We start from the raw sequence: 17043 nt of genomic DNA on the forward strand, positions 1-17043 counted from the left end.
GATAGGGTAGATAAAGACAGTCTATTTAACACAAGGGGAACACGCACAAGGGGACACAGGTGGAAACTGAGTGCCCAAATGAGCCACAGAGATATTAGAAAGAACTTTTTTAGTGTCAGAGTGGTTGACAAATGGAATGCATTAGGGGGTGATGTGGTGGAGGCTGACTCCATACACAGTTTCAAGTGTAGATATGACAGAGCCCGATAGGCTCAGGAATCTGTACACCTGTTGATTGACGATTGAGAGGCGGGACCAAAGAGCCAGAGCTCAACCCCGCAAACACAACTAGGTGAGTATACAGGTGGAAGCCGAGTACCCAAATGAGCCACAGAGACATTAGAAAGAACGTTTTCAGTATCAGAGTAGTTAGTAAATGAAATGCATTAGGAAGTGGTGTGGTGGAGGCTGACTCCATACACAGTTTCAAATGTAGATGTGATAGAGCCCAGTAGGCTCAGGAATCTGTACATCAGCGTTGATTGACGGTTGAGAGGCGGGACCAAAGAGCCAGAGCTCAACCCCCATAAGCACAATTAGGTGAGTACACACACACACACACACACACACAAGCAAGCACGAGAGAAAGCAAGCACTCAAGCAAGCAAGCACTCAAGCAAGCAAGCACTCACACACACACACACACACACACACACACACACACACACACACACACACACACACACACCACACACACACACACACCACACACACACACACACACACACACACACACACACACACTCACACACACACACACACACACACACACACACACACACACACAAAAACGCGAACAACGGACACGTTCCTTGGACGCGAACAAGGGACACAGGTGGAAACTGAGTACCCACATGAGCCACAGAGACGTTAGAAAGAATTTTTTCAGTGTCAGGGTAGTTAACAAATAAAATGCATTAAGTAGTGTTGTGTGGAGGTAGACTCCATACACAGTTTCAAGTGTATATATGATAGAGTCCAATAGGCCTCAGGAACCTGTACACTAGTTGATTGACGGTTGAGAGGTGGACCAAAGAGCCAGAGCTCAACCCCCGCAAGCACAATTAGGTGAGTACACACCACACACACACACACACACACAACACACACACACACACACACACACACACACACACACAGGAGGTATCACAGGAAAAGTAAATAAACACAAATAAGTCATAATGAAAATCAAACACTCTAACATTGGAAAATTATTGAAATGGAAATAATTTTATTTTTATTTACAGAATTCTTCAAAATTTTCATGATCATTTAATCATGGTGGTGGTTCTGGACCTAGACGACCGGGGGAAGACCATCATTGGAAACCAGAGACCTATGGCGTTTTAAGACAATCAGATTGGCTAAAACGCGGGTCCTCCTTTTTGTTCTGTTAATAGCACCCTGCTGTTCCTGAGAGAGAAACAAACATTATTCTAATCTTACAGTAAACAATAATTATGTAGTCTCGATTTAAAAAATCTTGCCCAAACGTTCATGATTGTTTTTTAAGTGTACTAAGTAAGATAAGTGTCTTGCTTCACTATCATAAAACACAAGTCTTATATGTGGCATTTTGGGAGAAGCCGGAGTACAGTACTGTATACGTCTGGTGGTTGGTGGGGGGGGGGGAGGTTGCTGCGATACAACCCCATGTAATTCCAGAGAAGACGGGCACGTATACAACCCTTACAGTCACAATTATATTTTATACAATTATAAAGCAAGTGTGTGAGGATGGGTGGAGAGGACATGCAATACAGGACCAGTGTGAGATGTGGGAGGGCAAGACACAGTCCAGAAGGCAAGTGTGAGACATGGGAGGAACAGCAATCACTTTCGGAATCAACACAGCAAATTTACTGTTTTACCGAAATCCAGCTATAAAAACATCCTGAAGATCATGGCAGAGACCATTATCAATTGCCTACAGATGATGAAGAACGCCTCACAACAACAGACTCAAGAAATCACTTGTGTAATAATGGACAAGATCCTGCAGCAGACCACAGTTACACAAGAAACAGAATGAGACAAGACAGAGCACAAGAGGACAAACAACGCGACATGGACATACAGACAACCAACAACAGTCGGGTAGTCAAGACACCAGACCATAAAAATCCACAAAAACAACTGCAAGAAGTAGTGGCAACTCAAGATCAACGGAATCATTCAACACAAGAGACAGACAATAAACTTAAGTCAGTGAACCATCACTTGGCCAAGTCCCAAGTCCAAACTGGATTGGTAACTGACAAATTTAAAAAACTCTTCACAAGTCAACGTCTTTCCTTGTGTAGCTTCTGGGGTTCAATGGCCTCTCGGCCCGCCGGTTAGTCGTATGGTCAAAAAAGGCTTTTGGACGCGGCTGCTCGCAGCCTGACGTATGAATCCGGTAATTCTTGGAGGTGTTTGTCAAGGTCTTTCTTCAATTATTTGAGCGGCCGGCTTGTTATGCTAATTACGTGTAGCGGAGTGTGTGTCAACTTTTAAGCGGTCCCAATAATTAAGATGACTTATAGAGTGCATTCTGAAGTAGAGTTGAAGTAGAAATTCTGGTTGCAATTCTTTTAACCATGTCGTAGCTCAGTCGATTAGGGCAGCGTCTGGGATGCTCTAGGACGTTGGTTCGAACCCTCGTTACGGCCCATATGGATTTGTTCATTTGATGCATCACGCTATTGTCATTTCTGTGTGTAATGAAGTAAGGGCGAAGAGGTAGAACGGCCTATTGACAGAGCTCGAGTGCATGGGGTAATTGCGTAAAATCACGGTTTGTGTCTCGAAGAGGCTGCAGGGTCCAAGTAAAGTCAGAAGAACTTCTGGATGCAATTTGTTTAACCTTGTTGTAACTCAGTCGATTAAGGCAGTGTATGGGATGCTCTCGGACATAGGTTCGAACCCTTGTCACTGCCTTTGTGGATTTGTTCATGCAAGAAATTCTGTAGTTAGTTGGAGACTCTCAAACGGGTGTTCAACTTTACAAACAGAAATGCTAGCCATTCAAAATGCTTTGGAACATACTCTTGCTGAACACAGACAACATGTTATCATACATACAGATTCGAGAACTGCCACTGAAACCTTCCAACAAGAACACATACGTGATAACATCCATCTGACCACAAACGTCATAGCATTAATGCAAAGATTCAAAGGTCAAGGCCGTCGGGTACTTATCAACTTGGTTCCAAGTCATGTGGGATTAATAGGGAAGGATATTGTACACAAAGTTTCAGAACTTGCAACTAAGAGAAGAAATATAGACATTTACATTTCACAGAGTCCATCACGATTTAAGTGAGTACAGTTAATTTAAATAGAGTAATGCGGAAGATGTACAGTGACCACAACAAAGCAGCAGCAACATCAGGATCTGCGGTTTTATGCAAGAATTCAACTAACTACGAACCACTTATTTTGATGAAAGGAAGCCGTAGAACAACATAAGTACACTTATATAGCATCAAGCTTCGATACCCATGTGCATGGGAAACAGGCATACAGGTTCCAGAAGTTGGGAGGAAATGTCAGCACTGTGGAGAAATGCCCGACACACACCACTGAAACATTATCTAACACAGGCAGTCACAAACCCAATATGATAACTATGATTCAACAGAGCAGAAGAAGTTGTCAAACACATGCAGCATATTCATACTGAAACGAACATACAAGTCATAAATACTCATACTCTGCCTAAATTAAAGAGAAACAAAAACAAGTAACACATAGTGGGCCAGCCAGAGGCTTAAGGCCTATGCCAGAATAACACTGAAACAAATAAAAATAAAAATGTGCTAGTTTACTGTTCTTTGAAGGTTAGTGTTAGTTTATTGAGGTTTGAAGGGCAGGTGTAAGTCTACCGAGCTTTGTAGGGCAGGTGTTAGTCTACTGTGCTTTGAAAGTCAGGTGTTAGTCTACTGTGCTTTGAAGGTCAGATGTTCGTCTACCGAGCTTGAAGGTCAGGTATTAGTGTACTGTGCTTTGCAGGGCAGGTATTAGTCAACTGTGCTTTGCAGGGCAAGTGTTAGTCTACTGTGCTTTGCAGGGCAGGTGTTAGTCTACTGTGCTTTGAAGGTTATGTGATATTATACTATGCTTTGAAGGTCAGGTCTTAGTCTACTGTGCTTTGAAGGTCAGGTGCTAGTCTACTGTGCTTTGAAGGTCAGGTGCTAGTCTACTGTGCTATGAAGGTCAGGTGATAGTCTACTGTGCTCTGAAGGTCAGGTGCTAGTCTACTGTGCTTTGAAGATTAGATGCTAGTCTACTGTGCTCTGAAGGTCAGGTGCTAGTCTACTGTGCTTTGAAGGTCAGGTGCTAGTGTACTGTGCTCTGAAGGTCAGGTGCTAGTCTACTGTGCTCTGAAGGTCAGGTGCTAGTCTACTGTGCTTTGAAGGTCAGGTGCTAGTGTACTGTGCTCTGAAGGTCAGGTGGTAGTCTACTGTGCTTTGAAGGTGAGGTATTAGTGTACTGTGCTTTGAAGGTCAGGTATTAGTGTACCGTGCTCTGAAGGTCAGGAGTTAGTATACTGTGCTCTGAAGGTCAGGTATTAGTCTACTGTGCTTTGAAGGGCAATTGTAAATCTACGGTGCTTTGCAGGTCAGATGCAAGTCTACTGTGCTTTAAGGTCAGGTGTTAGTCTTCTAAGCTTAGAAGATCAGGTGTTAATCTTATAAACCTTGAAGGTCAGAAGTGAGCCAACTGTGCTTTGAAGGACAAGTGTTTGTCTACTAAACTTTGAGGGTCAAGTGAGAGAAAACTGTACTCTGAAGGGCTGGTGTTAATCTACTGTGCTTTGAATTGCAGGCATTAGTATATTTAGCTCTGAAGGTCACGTATTAGTGTATTGAACTTTGAAGGTAACTTATTAATCTATTGATCTTTGAAAGTCAGGTATTAGTCTACTATGCTTTGAAAGTAAGTTGTTAGTCTATTGTGTTTTAATTGTTGTCGTAGTCTTCTCTGCTTAGCAAGTACGGTTTTGGCTACTAAGATTTGAAGATCATGTGTTAGTCTACTAATCTTTTGAAGTTAGGTGTTAGTCTACTAATCTTTTGAAGTTAGGTGTTAGTCTACTAAACTTTTGAAGTTAGGTGTTAGTCTACTAATCTTTTGAAGTTAGGTGTTAGTCTACAAAGCTTTCAAGGTCAGGGATTACTCTACTCTGATTTGAGGGTCTGGCGTTAATCTAATTATTTTTTAAGTTTCGATGTGAATCTGAGATTTCAAAGGTCAGGTAATAGTCAACACAGTTTTTTAAGGTCAGGTCTTAATCTTCTGATTTTGAAGGTTGTTTATTAGTCTACTGAGCTTTGAAGGTCTGGTATTAGTTTACTGAGCTTTGAAGGTCAGGCACTAGTTTACTTTGCTTTGAAGGTCAGGTATTAGTTTACTGAACTTTGACGGTCATTTAGTAGTGTAATGTGCTTTGAAGATAAGGTGTTTGTCTACTAATCTTTGAAAGATCATGGGTTAGGCACCAAAGCTTTGAACAATAGATTTCAGTCTACTGAGCTTTTAGGTCAGGAAATAGTCAACTGAGCTTTAAATGTCTGCTATTAGTCTGCAGACCTTTGTAACAAAATAATTACCCATCTCAATGCGTTCTCGTTGTAGAGGGTTGATTCGTGCTGCTTCCCAGTGATCAACCTTAAGCGGGAGGCTCGAGCAAAGATTTGCATATCAGCACCTTCTATTCCAGTGATTCTGAAACATAATATTATTCATGAAGAAAAATATATGAATTTCAATAGAAGAATAAAGGTAATTAAAACATTAATAGTAATGCTTTGTTAGTTGATGCACCGCTAACAACTCACACACCATTAACAACTCAGAGCACCACCAACAACTCACAGCCTCACTAACTCACAGTACAACTAACAACTTGATGCCCAAGTAACAACTCACAACACAACTTACAAATCACAGCACCTCTAAAAACTTGATCCCCACTAACAACTCATAACACCGCAAATAACTCACAGCACCAATAACAACTCACAGCACAACTAACAACTCACAGCACCGCTAACAACTTGATGCACCACTAACAACTTGATGCACCACTAACAACTTGATGCACATCTAAGAACTTTAATGTTCCACTGACAACTTGATGCACCACTAACAAATTGATGCACCACTAATAACTCACAGCACCACTAACAACTTGATGCAGCACTAACAACTCACAGCACCACCTAACAACTTGATGCACTACTAACAACGTTATGTACAATTAACAACATAATGCCCCACTAACAACTCAAAACACCACTATCACCTCACAACATCACTTAAAACTCACTGCACCACTAACATCTCACAGTACCACTAACAACTCACAGCACCACTAACAACTCACAGCACTAGTAACAACTCACAGCACCACTAACAACTCACAGCACCACTAACAACTCACAGCACCACTAACAACTCACAGCACCACTAACAACTCACAGCACCACTAACATCTCACAGCACTAGTAACAACTCACAGCACCACTAACAACTCACAGCACCACTAACAACTCACAGCACCACTAACAAATTGTTTCTCACCTGGTGAGGCTTGTGACTACTGCGTTTGTTGCACACCCGTCGCACATATATCCTCCGGGAAACCGGTAACCTTTATCAGATATGTAGTATGACAGTGCCTAAAAATTATATACAAAATTAAGTATATTCAAGATTATGTGACATCTTTCTCCTATATAAGAAATATAATATGTCATGTATCATTACTATTTTCAAGTCCGGCAATTATATATTACACAAAATTACCACTTAATATATATAATACCTTTGAACAAAAATCATGACAAGAGTTTATTAAAAAAGTGATTGCGAGGGTACCTTAATTATGAGCGGGGAGGGCGAGGGGGTGACGGGGGCGTGGCACCACAGACACACAACGCTGTCCTGGACGCTCTTCCTCGCTACTAACACGTCCAGCTCGTCATGGGCGGAAAGGAGGGCATAGAGAACCGCATTGTTGATGGTTAAGAACTTCTTGGCTCGTGTCGAGGACACATACGCCTGCCTCAACATTTCATCATTATATGCATATAAGTCTTGTAAGTTGAATAATGGGTTAATAATGCCATCTGTCAATATAACCCAGTCCCATTCAAGTCCTTTGGCCATGTGAACGGTACTGAAGCATATATCTGCCTCGGATGCCTCTGTGTTGCACCTCTGAGTAAGCAGAGTCACGTGATAGGGTGTCCTACTCCCACTGTAATGGAACATATTAATTTTGGAAAGTAGCTCCCGGTCTTCACACGTTTTAGCAAAGTTCGTAAGGTCGGCTATGGTTTCGAATTTGGCCACTAATGGATTCTGAATATTTGCTGATTCTCTTGTGGCAAGACCCTCCTGAATTTGATTTAAATTAAATATGTCCATAACATCGTCATATCCATACTTACTCAATCCACCAGCAAATGTCATGGATGCTGCAATGTACTCTTTATCCTCACATATCTTCGTGGCTATTCTATAAAGTTCCGTATTTGTCATAGCTATATAAGCCCTTTTGAGTTTTGAGCTTGGGTCAAAAAGTTTAGGATCTGGAGCATGGACAAATGAGTCTTTTTTTCTTGCTCCGACGACAGTCCGGTGGGGAACCAATAGGCGAGCCTCCAGAGCACATTGTGCTACATATGACACCTCCGGTCCGAACCTGAAGGACTGGCTGAGGGAAAACTTGTGAGTGGCTGTCACCTTATCCAGGGCGCTGACTGTCCCTCCGAAGAAGCGCAGCTGTTGGCAAGAGTCTCCCACAAACACCTGAAACATAAACAACAACACAATTCAATGACAACTGTCACCAGATGAAAATCTGCGCACAATAGATATATATGAAATATCACCCAGTACCAAGTAAATGAAGGGTGACGGAGTATAGGGTTGATGACAGCCAGCACCACATCATAGAAGGGTGACGGAGTATAGGGCAGATGACAGCCAGCACCGCGTCATAGAAGGGTGATGGAGTATAGGGTAGATGACAGCCAGCACCACATCATAGAAGGGTGATGGAGTATAGGGTAGATGACAGCCAGCACCACATCATAGAAGGGTGATGGAGTATAGGGTAGATGACAGCTAGCACCACATCATAGAAGGGTGATGGAATATAGGGTAGATGACAGCCAGCTCCACGACAAGGAAGGGTGACGGAGTATAGGGTAGAATACAACCAGCACCCGTTAAGGAAGGGTGATAGAGTATTGGGTGGATTAGAGCAAACACCACATAAAGGAAGGGTTACGTATTTTAGGGTAGATAATAGTCTGCACCACTTCAAGAAAGGGTGACGGTGTATAGGGTAGTTGACAGTCAGCACCACATAAAGGAAAGGTGACAGAGTATATGGTAGATGACAGGAAGCACCGCCTAAAGGAAGGGTGATAGAGAATAGGGTAGTTGGCAGCCGACACTAAGGCAAGGAAGGGTCATGGAGAATAGGGTATATGACAGCCAGCACCACATCATGGAAGGGTGACGGAGTAAAGAGTAGATGACAGCCAACACCACGTCATGCAAAGGTGATAGGGTAAATGACAGTCAGCACAGAGTAAACGAAGGGTGACAGAGTGTATGGTAGTCGACAGCCAGCACCACGACATGGAAGGGTGATGGATTATAAAGTAGATGACAGACAGCTCCACTTCAAGGAAGGGTGACGGAGTATAGGGAAGATGAGATCCTACACCACATAAAGGAAGGGTTATGAAGAATAGGGTAGATTGACAGTCAGCACCACTTCAAGGAAGGGTGATAGCTTACAGGGTAGATGACATCCAGCACCGGTTAAAGGAAGGATGACGGTGAAAAGGTTAGATGACAGCCGGCACCACATCAAGGAAAGGTGACAGAGCATATGTTAAATGACAGGAGCTCCACGTAAAGGAAGGGTGCCGGAGAACAGGGGAGATGATTACCAACACCACGTCAAGGAAGAGTGGCAGAGTATAGGGTAGATGACAGCATGCACCACAGAAAGGAAGGGTGATGGAGTATAGGGTAGATGTCAGCCAAAACCATGTAAAGGAATAATGATGGAGTATAGGGTAAATGATAGCTACCACAACGTAAAGGACGGGTAACGGAGTATAGGGTACATGACAGCCAACACCACGTAAACGAAGGGTGACTAAGTGTAAGGTTGACGACAGCCTGCAACATGTCAAGGAAGGGTGGCGGATTATAGGATAGATGACAGGCAGCCCCACGTCAAGGAAGGGCAACGGAGCATAGGGTAAATGTCAGCCAGCACCACGTTATGGAAGTTTAAAGGAGTATAGGGTAGAAGACTGCCATCGCCACGTCAAGGAAGGGTGACGGTGTGTTGGATAGGTGACAGCCAGCACCATGTTGGAAGGGTGACGGAATATAATGTTGATGACAGCAAGCACCACGTCAAGGAAGGGTAATGGAGTATAGCATAGATGACAGTTAGCAATACGTCAAGGAAGGGTGACGGAGTATAGGGTAAATGACAGTCAGCACCACCAAATAAAAGGGTTAAGGAGTATACAGTAGATGACATCCAGCACACCATAAAAGAAGGGTGACGTAAAGAAGTAAAGAAAGTAGATGATTGCCAGCACCCCGTCAACGTTGGGTGACAGAGTATAGAGTAGATGACAGCCAACATCACAGAATTTAATAGTGGTGAAGTATAGAGTAGATGACAGCCAGCACCATGTAAAGGATGGGCGACTGATTATAAGGCAGATGACAGCCAGCACCATCTAATACAAGGGCTAAGGAGTATACAATAGATGACAGCCAGCACCACGTAAAGGAAGGGTGACGGAGTATAGGGTAGATGAAAGCCAGCACAACATAAAGGAAGGGTGACGGAGTATAGGGTAGATGAAAACCAGCACAACACAACGGAAGAGTAACGGAGTATAGGGTAGATGAAAGCCAGCACAATATAATGGAAGGGTGAAGGAGTTTATAATAGATGACAGCCAGCACCACGTAGAGGGTGCTGTGTGAGAATGTAGGATAGAGGGCAGCTAGCATCACGTAGGAGAGTGTGGGGCACTGGGCAGCCAGCATCACGTAGGAGAGTGTAGGGTAGTGGGCAGGCAGCATCAGGTAGAGGAGTGTAGGGTAGTAGGCAGCCAGCATCACGTAGGAGAGTTTAGGGTAGTGGGCAGCCAGTATCACGTAGGAAAGTGTAGGATAGTGGGCAGCCAGCATTACGTAGGAGAGTTTAGGGTAATGGGGATTTAGCATCACGTAGGAGAGTTTAGGGTAGTGGGCAGCCAGCGTCACGAAAGAGGGTGTTAGAAAGTGTATGAAAATTGGAAGCCAGCATCATGTCTCCTCTCCGGCATGCCTCCTCAGACCTCTCACTCGACAATCTCTCCGATCTAAATATAACTCGCCTGCCCTCTGTCCACCCTCCTCAGCAGTTCTCCAGCTGTTTTCCTTCTCTCTCCAGCGTCGTCGTTCAATGCCCTGACCCCTGACTTGTCTGCCATCCTTCTTTCACTCTCACCCGCATCCCTCCTCTCTCCTCCAGTCCTCTTCCATTCTCTCTTTTCTCACCAGGTCCCTCACTCGCATCTCCCTTCTCTCCCCAGCTGCTCTACCCATTCCCTTGTCTTCCCTGCTGTTCTTCCCTCTCCCTTATCTCTCCTGCCGCTATTCACTGTTCTCTCCCATGATGCTCGACCCTCTTAGATCTCTCCCCTGCTGCTCTACCCTCTCCGTTCTCTCGCCTGCTGCTCTACCCTCTCCGTTCTCTCGCCTGCTGCTCTACCCTCTCTGTTCTCTCCCCCCTGCTGCTCTACCCTCTCTGTTCTCTCCCCCCTGCTGCTCTACCCTCTCTGTTCTCTCGCCTGCTGCTCTACCATCTCCGTTCTCTCGCTTGCTGCTCTACCCTCTCCGTTCTCCACCCGCTGCTCTACCCTCTCCGTTCTCTCCCTTTTTGCTGCTCTACCCTCTCCGTTCTCTCCCTTTTTGCTGCTCTACCCTCTCCGTTCTCTCCCTTTTTGCTGCTCTACCCTCTCCGTTCTCCCCCTGCTGCTCTACCCTCTCCGTTTTCTCCCTCTGCTGCTCTACCTCTCCATTCTCTCCCCCCTGCTGCTCTACCCCTCTCCGTTCTCTCGCCTGCTGCTCTACCCCTCGCCATTCTCCCCCTGCTGCTCTACCCTCTCCGTTCTCTCGCCTGCTGCTCTACCCTCTCTGTTCTCTCCCCCCTGCTGCTCTACCCTCTCTGTTCTCTCCCCCTGCTGCTCTACCCTCTCTGTTCTCTCGCCTGCTGCTCTACCATCTCCGTTCTCTCGCTTGCTGCTCTACCCTCTCCGTTCTCCACCCGCTGCTCTACCCTCTCCGTTCTCTCCCTTTTTGCTGCTCTACCCTCTCCGTTCTCTCCCTTTTTGCTGCTCTACCCTCTCCGTTCTCCCCCTGCTGCTCTACCCTCTCCGTTTTCTCCCTCTGCTGCTCTACCCTCTCCATTCTCTCCCCCCTGCTGCTCTACCCCTCTCCGTTCTCTCGCCTGCTGCTCTACCCTCGCCATTCTCCCCCTGCTGCTCTACCCTCTCCGTTCTCTCGCCTGTTGCTCTACCCTCTCCTTTCTCTCTCCCTGCTGCTCTACCCTCTCCGTTCTCCCCCTGCTGCTCTACCCTCTCCGTTCTCCCCCTGCTGCTCTACCCTCTCCGTTCTCTCCCCCTGCTGCACTACCTTCTCCGTTCTCTCCCCTGCTGCTCTACCTTCTCCGTTCTCTCCCCTGCTGCTGCTCTACCCTCTTCGTTCTCTTCCCTGCTGCTGCTCTACCCTCTCCGTTCTCTCCCACTGCTGCTCTACCCTCTCCGTTCTCCACGCGCTGCTCTACCCTCTCAGTTCACTCCCTTTCTGCTGCTCTACCCTCTCCGTTCTCTCCCCTGCTGCTGCTCTACCCTCTCCGTTCTCTCCCCCTGCTGCTCTACCCTCTCCGTTCTCTCCCCCTGCTGCACTACCTTCTCCGTTCTCTCCCCTGCTGCTCTACCTTCTCCGTTCTCTCCCCTGCTGCTGCTCTACCCTCTTCGTTCTCTTCCCTGCTGCTGCTCTACCCTCTCCGTTCTCTCCCACTGCTGCTCTACCCTCTCCGTTCTCCACGCGCTGCTCTACCCTCTCAGTTCACTCCCTTTCTGCTGCTCTACCCTCTCCGTTCTCTCCCTTTTTGCTGCTCTACCCTCTCCGTTCTCCCCCTGCTGCTCTACCCTCTCCGTTCTCTCCCTCTGCTGCTCTACCCTCTCCATTCTCTCCCCCCTGCTGCTCTTTCCCTCTCCGTTCTCTCGCCTGCTGCTCTACCCTCTCCGTTCTCTCCCCCTGCTGCTCTACCCTCTCCGTTCTCTCCCCCTGCTGCTCTACCCTCTCCGTTCTCTCGCCTGCTGTTCTACCCTCTCCTTTCTCTCCCCTGCTGCTCTACCCTCTCCGTTCTCTCCCCTGCTGCTCTACCCTATCCGTTCTCTCCCCTGCTGCTCTACCCTATCCGTTCTCTCCCTTGCTGCTCTACCCTCTCCGTTCTCTCCCCTGCTGCTCTACCCTCTCCGTTCTCTCCCTTGCTGCTCTACCCTCTCCGTTCTCTCCCTTGCGGCTCTACCCTCTCCGTCTCTCCCCTGCTGCTCTTCCTCTCCGTTCTTCCCCTACTGACCTTCGCACAGTGTTGGTTGAGGAGGATATCCAAGACGGCATCATTGATGTCCTCTGCTCCGTCGACCAGCAACACGTCATACCCCTGGATACGAGGCTTCGTTAGCTGCCAGGCCTTCACCAGTCCGTCCTGTTGACAACACACAGCCGTCACACGTGCTCGCACCACAACATTTATATAAATGGAAAACATACCATCTGTCAGTTGGGTAACAATGGGAAGTATGCGATCCATCAGTGTTATTAAATTGGAAAATGTCACAAAGTTTCCCAGTTTTCCAGTACACCTCTCCTGGCTGCTGATTTCCCATTTCAAGAAAGTGGATTACAACACTGTCAATAACACACCTGTGTCATGGACACCTGCAGCCTGGCCGAGCACTTGTTACAACACTGTTCATAACTCACTCACCTGTGTCATGGAAATTTGCTGCCTCTCCCAGCACCTGTTCATCTCCATCCACACTGACTCGGCAAGTGACAGGACCTGACAATACAAAATTCAAATATAAACACAAAGTACATCGCAGATCAGTTATCATCACTGTAACTACAGCGGAACATAATGCAATAGTTCTGCACTTGACCTTGCATCTATATGTGAAGATACAGGAAAATATTCTCCTCTAGCGCATGAGGGCAGTATGATCATCTAGTGATTAAACTTTCCTCCCACGTGGACACAAGAGCGTGTCCGACGGGGTCCACTTTAAGTTGCCCATATTGTATTGTTGGACATATTTTTATGTCCGACGAACAAATATTTCTATAAAATTCAAATCTTATCTGATCGACTTGGGGATAGTATGAACATGTTTGCCATAAAATTTACGTTTTCTTTAGTAGCCACATGGCCTATTTGGGAGAACGGCACTGTGTTGTATCGTGGTAAGGCTATTGTAGATCGCCGATGTGAGGTAACAGATAACACTTCGCCCACTTCCCACACTCTTGCGGGTCGGCTGCGGTCCTCATTCTTCATTTATATGCATATGTTCGTGTAGGGAATTTTATTGCGTTTTCAAAGATACCAAATTTAACGCTGTAGGACAAGTGTGGAGTTGACAACCCTGAAAAGAATGGAAACATCTCGTCGCTGTTTGGGCTAGTGATCGACGTAGTTTCTTCATTGGTAGTGGTTTAAATCACAGTTTGATGACATTTTATACATATGTTTTTCTAGAACATTCTATTGCGAACACATTGGTACAAAAATGAAATGTGTACATCAAAAATTAAGATCAGAACAGTGAAAAGAGTATACACTTTTCAGTGTTTCCGCTGGATCCCCCGAAACGCCAAGAGCACTTTGAGCTTAGTTTTTCCTTGTTCGCCGGGAGGCTGAAAGTGTTATATTAAATTAATTAACTTAAATTAAATTAGTTAAGAGAAACATGATTCTCTAAGGGAAGTATGTACCTCTAGGGATGTATGCTTCCCTAGCGCTTAAGGGAAATATACTCATTTGGCACTCAAGGGAAAGTATGCTACTTTGTTACTTAGGGAAAATATGCCCTCTTAGCGCCCAAAGGAAAATATGCTCATCTAGCATCCTAGGGTAAGTGTACATCACCAGTGATTCCGGGTAAGTGAAAAGTTCCCCTCCAGTGGAAAGTTGTAGCCAGTATTCCTCTCATGTGGGAAGATGCAACCAATATTCCTCTTAAGTAACGAGCTCCAAACCACATTCCCAGTAAGTTGCAGCCAGCATGCCTTTTATATGAGGAGCTACAGACTACATTCACTTTAAGTGATGTTTACAGACCACATTCATTCACTCCTCATGTAGAGAGTTGCAGCCAATATTTCCTTCAAGTGACAAGTGAAAAAATACACCAAACATTCCCCTCAAGTGCATAAATACAGCAAACATTTCCTTCAAGTGGCCAGTTGCAGCCAACATTCCCTTGAAGTGGATAAATACAGCAATCATTCCCCTCAAGTGGAGAAATACAGCAGACATTCCCTCTAAGTCGGGAAATACAGCCAACATTTCCTATAAGCAGAGCTAAAGCCAATGATCTTCTCAGATTGAAAATTGCAACCAACTTTGCTCTCGTTGCACCCGACGACCTGCCATGTTCTGTAGTGTTGGTGAGAACCACAGCACCGAGGACCCTTACTCAGCCGGAGTGTGTTCCTGTTCCACATTTACTTCTTGTGGTGTTCAGATTGCTGGTGTTCAGATCAATAGATTCACGACAGATGATACGGCAGGCCGATAGACGGACGACATGAGACTCTCCACTCTATTCCGCAATGCTTGGGAGACCAGTGGGAAGTTTGGTGTCCTTTATCTTGGTATTGGGATTCCATTTTAGTGATTGCAAAAAGGGAACAAGAGTTGCAATGATTATTGCATTCAAGTGGAGAGCAATAGTCCGCATTCCTTTTCAAGTGGTAGAATAAACAACATTCCCTTCAAGTCGAAAGTTATAGCCAAACTTTTCCCTTAAGGTGAGAGTTACAGTCAACAATTCACTCAGTTGGGAGAGTTACAGCCAACATTTCCCTCACGTGGAGAAATATATTCAACATTCACCTCAAATGGAGTTACCAACACAATTTCTGTTTTGTACTTGTCTAGTAGGTCAGTGAAACAGTGAGATGAGAGTTACCTTTATACATAACGTTTCGTCGTTTAAGGGATTAATCCAGACTAACATAGCATCACGTATGTCTGCTACAACTCATACCTTCTCCCCATCTGAGGAAAAAACCTCATCTTTTCTTTGTCACATAATATTATTTCATTAAATCAACAATGAGTTCGCAGTTGTCAAGGTTGTCTTTACTGTATACATTGATGCATTACTTGTACTACCGTTGTGTCTCTTTGCTGCTTCCTGAATGCACTAAATGCAAAAAAAAAACAGTTGCTTTCTCTAATGTCAGTGGAGTCCTCTTGAGGTGATACCCCGTCAACAATGTGTCAACACATCTTGCCTTGACACGCACTGGACCAACACGTTAACTTACCAGCACAACAACATATTGGACTAACCTCAACATGTACTGAACCTGTATTTTATATTACAAACTCACCAACATATCGGACTAACCCTCAACATGGACTGAACCTACACACTATATATTACAGACTCAGCAATTATTAGACTAACACTCAACATGGACTGAACCTTCACATTATATTGCAGACTCATCAACATTTTGGATTAACCATTTACATGGACTGAACCTACACTTTATATTACAGACTCGCCAACATATTGGACTAAACTTCTACTTAAACTGAACCTACACATTATATTACAGACTCAACAATATATTGGACTAAGTTTCTACATAGACTGAACCTACACCTAATTACAGACTCAACACCACGTTAGACTATCCTTCAATATGGACTGAACCTACACATTACATTACAGACTCACCAACATATTGGACAAACCATCCACATGGACTGAGCCTATACATTATTTTACAGACCCACCAACAAATTAGACTAACACTCAACATTTACTGAACCTACACATTATATTAAGGACTCACCAACAAATTGGACTAACACTCAACAGGAACTGAACCTACACATTATACTACAGACTTAACAACATATTGGACTAACACTCTACATGGATTGAACCTTCATATTATTTTACAGACTCATCAATATATTGGACTAACACTCAACATGGGCTGAGCCTACACATTATAATGCAGACTCACCAACATATTAGACTAACCATCTACATGGATTGAACCTACACATTAATTTACAGACTCACCGATATACTGGACTTACGATCTACATGGACTGAACTTAGACATTATATTATAGGCTCACCAGCATATTGGATTAACACTTTACATGACGGAACCTACACATTATATTACAGATTCAACGACATATTAGACTAACCTTCCACATGGACTGAACCTATACATTATATTATAGACTCACCAACATATTTTACTAACACTTAACATGGACTTAACCTACACATTATATTACACACCAACAAATTGGACTAACCTTATATCGACATTCGTCCGTCAGGGTCTCAATTTCCCAAATATGGCGCGTGTCGTTGGGCACGTGCTGCAGGGTGATGTACTCGTTCGAGGAACTCATGAAGCAATCAATAGTTCTTCTTACCAAGTCAAGAGTCTTAGAGCTGTAAGTTGTTGGAGAAGTGTACAACACTTATTAGGACAGTTTACACAAGTTATTGACAGATTGTACACAAGTTATTGGCAGAGTATTCAAAAGTTATATGAAGAGTTCACACAAGATATTGAAAGAGTGTACACATATTATTGTAATAGTGACACAAGTTATTGGCGAATATTCAAACGTTATTAGAGAATATTCAAACGTTATTGGGGAATATTCAAACGCTATTG

At 44.6% G+C, this 17043-nt stretch overlaps 1 protein-coding gene across 1 annotated transcript; it reads right to left on the reverse strand.

The window, feature by feature from the left end:
* Nucleotides 1-3639: 3639 nt before the first annotated feature.
* Nucleotides 3640-16771, reverse strand: LOC138361563 (F-box DNA helicase 1-like). The gene is made up of 7 exons (XM_069320833.1): nt 16673-16771; nt 13085-13159; nt 12674-12802; nt 6868-7803; nt 6571-6668; nt 5598-5712; nt 3640-3663 (listed from the first exon to the last, which is right to left on the reverse strand). The coding sequence occupies exons 1-7, from the start codon at nt 16769-16771 to the stop codon at nt 3640-3642; spliced, it is 1476 nt and encodes a 491-aa protein (XP_069176934.1).
* Between the last annotated feature and the right edge of the window lie 272 nt (nt 16772-17043).

This window comes from Procambarus clarkii, chromosome 8, assembly GCF_040958095.1.
Source record: "Procambarus clarkii isolate CNS0578487 chromosome 8, FALCON_Pclarkii_2.0, whole genome shotgun sequence".
NCBI lineage: Eukaryota > Metazoa > Arthropoda > Malacostraca > Decapoda > Cambaridae > Procambarus > Procambarus clarkii.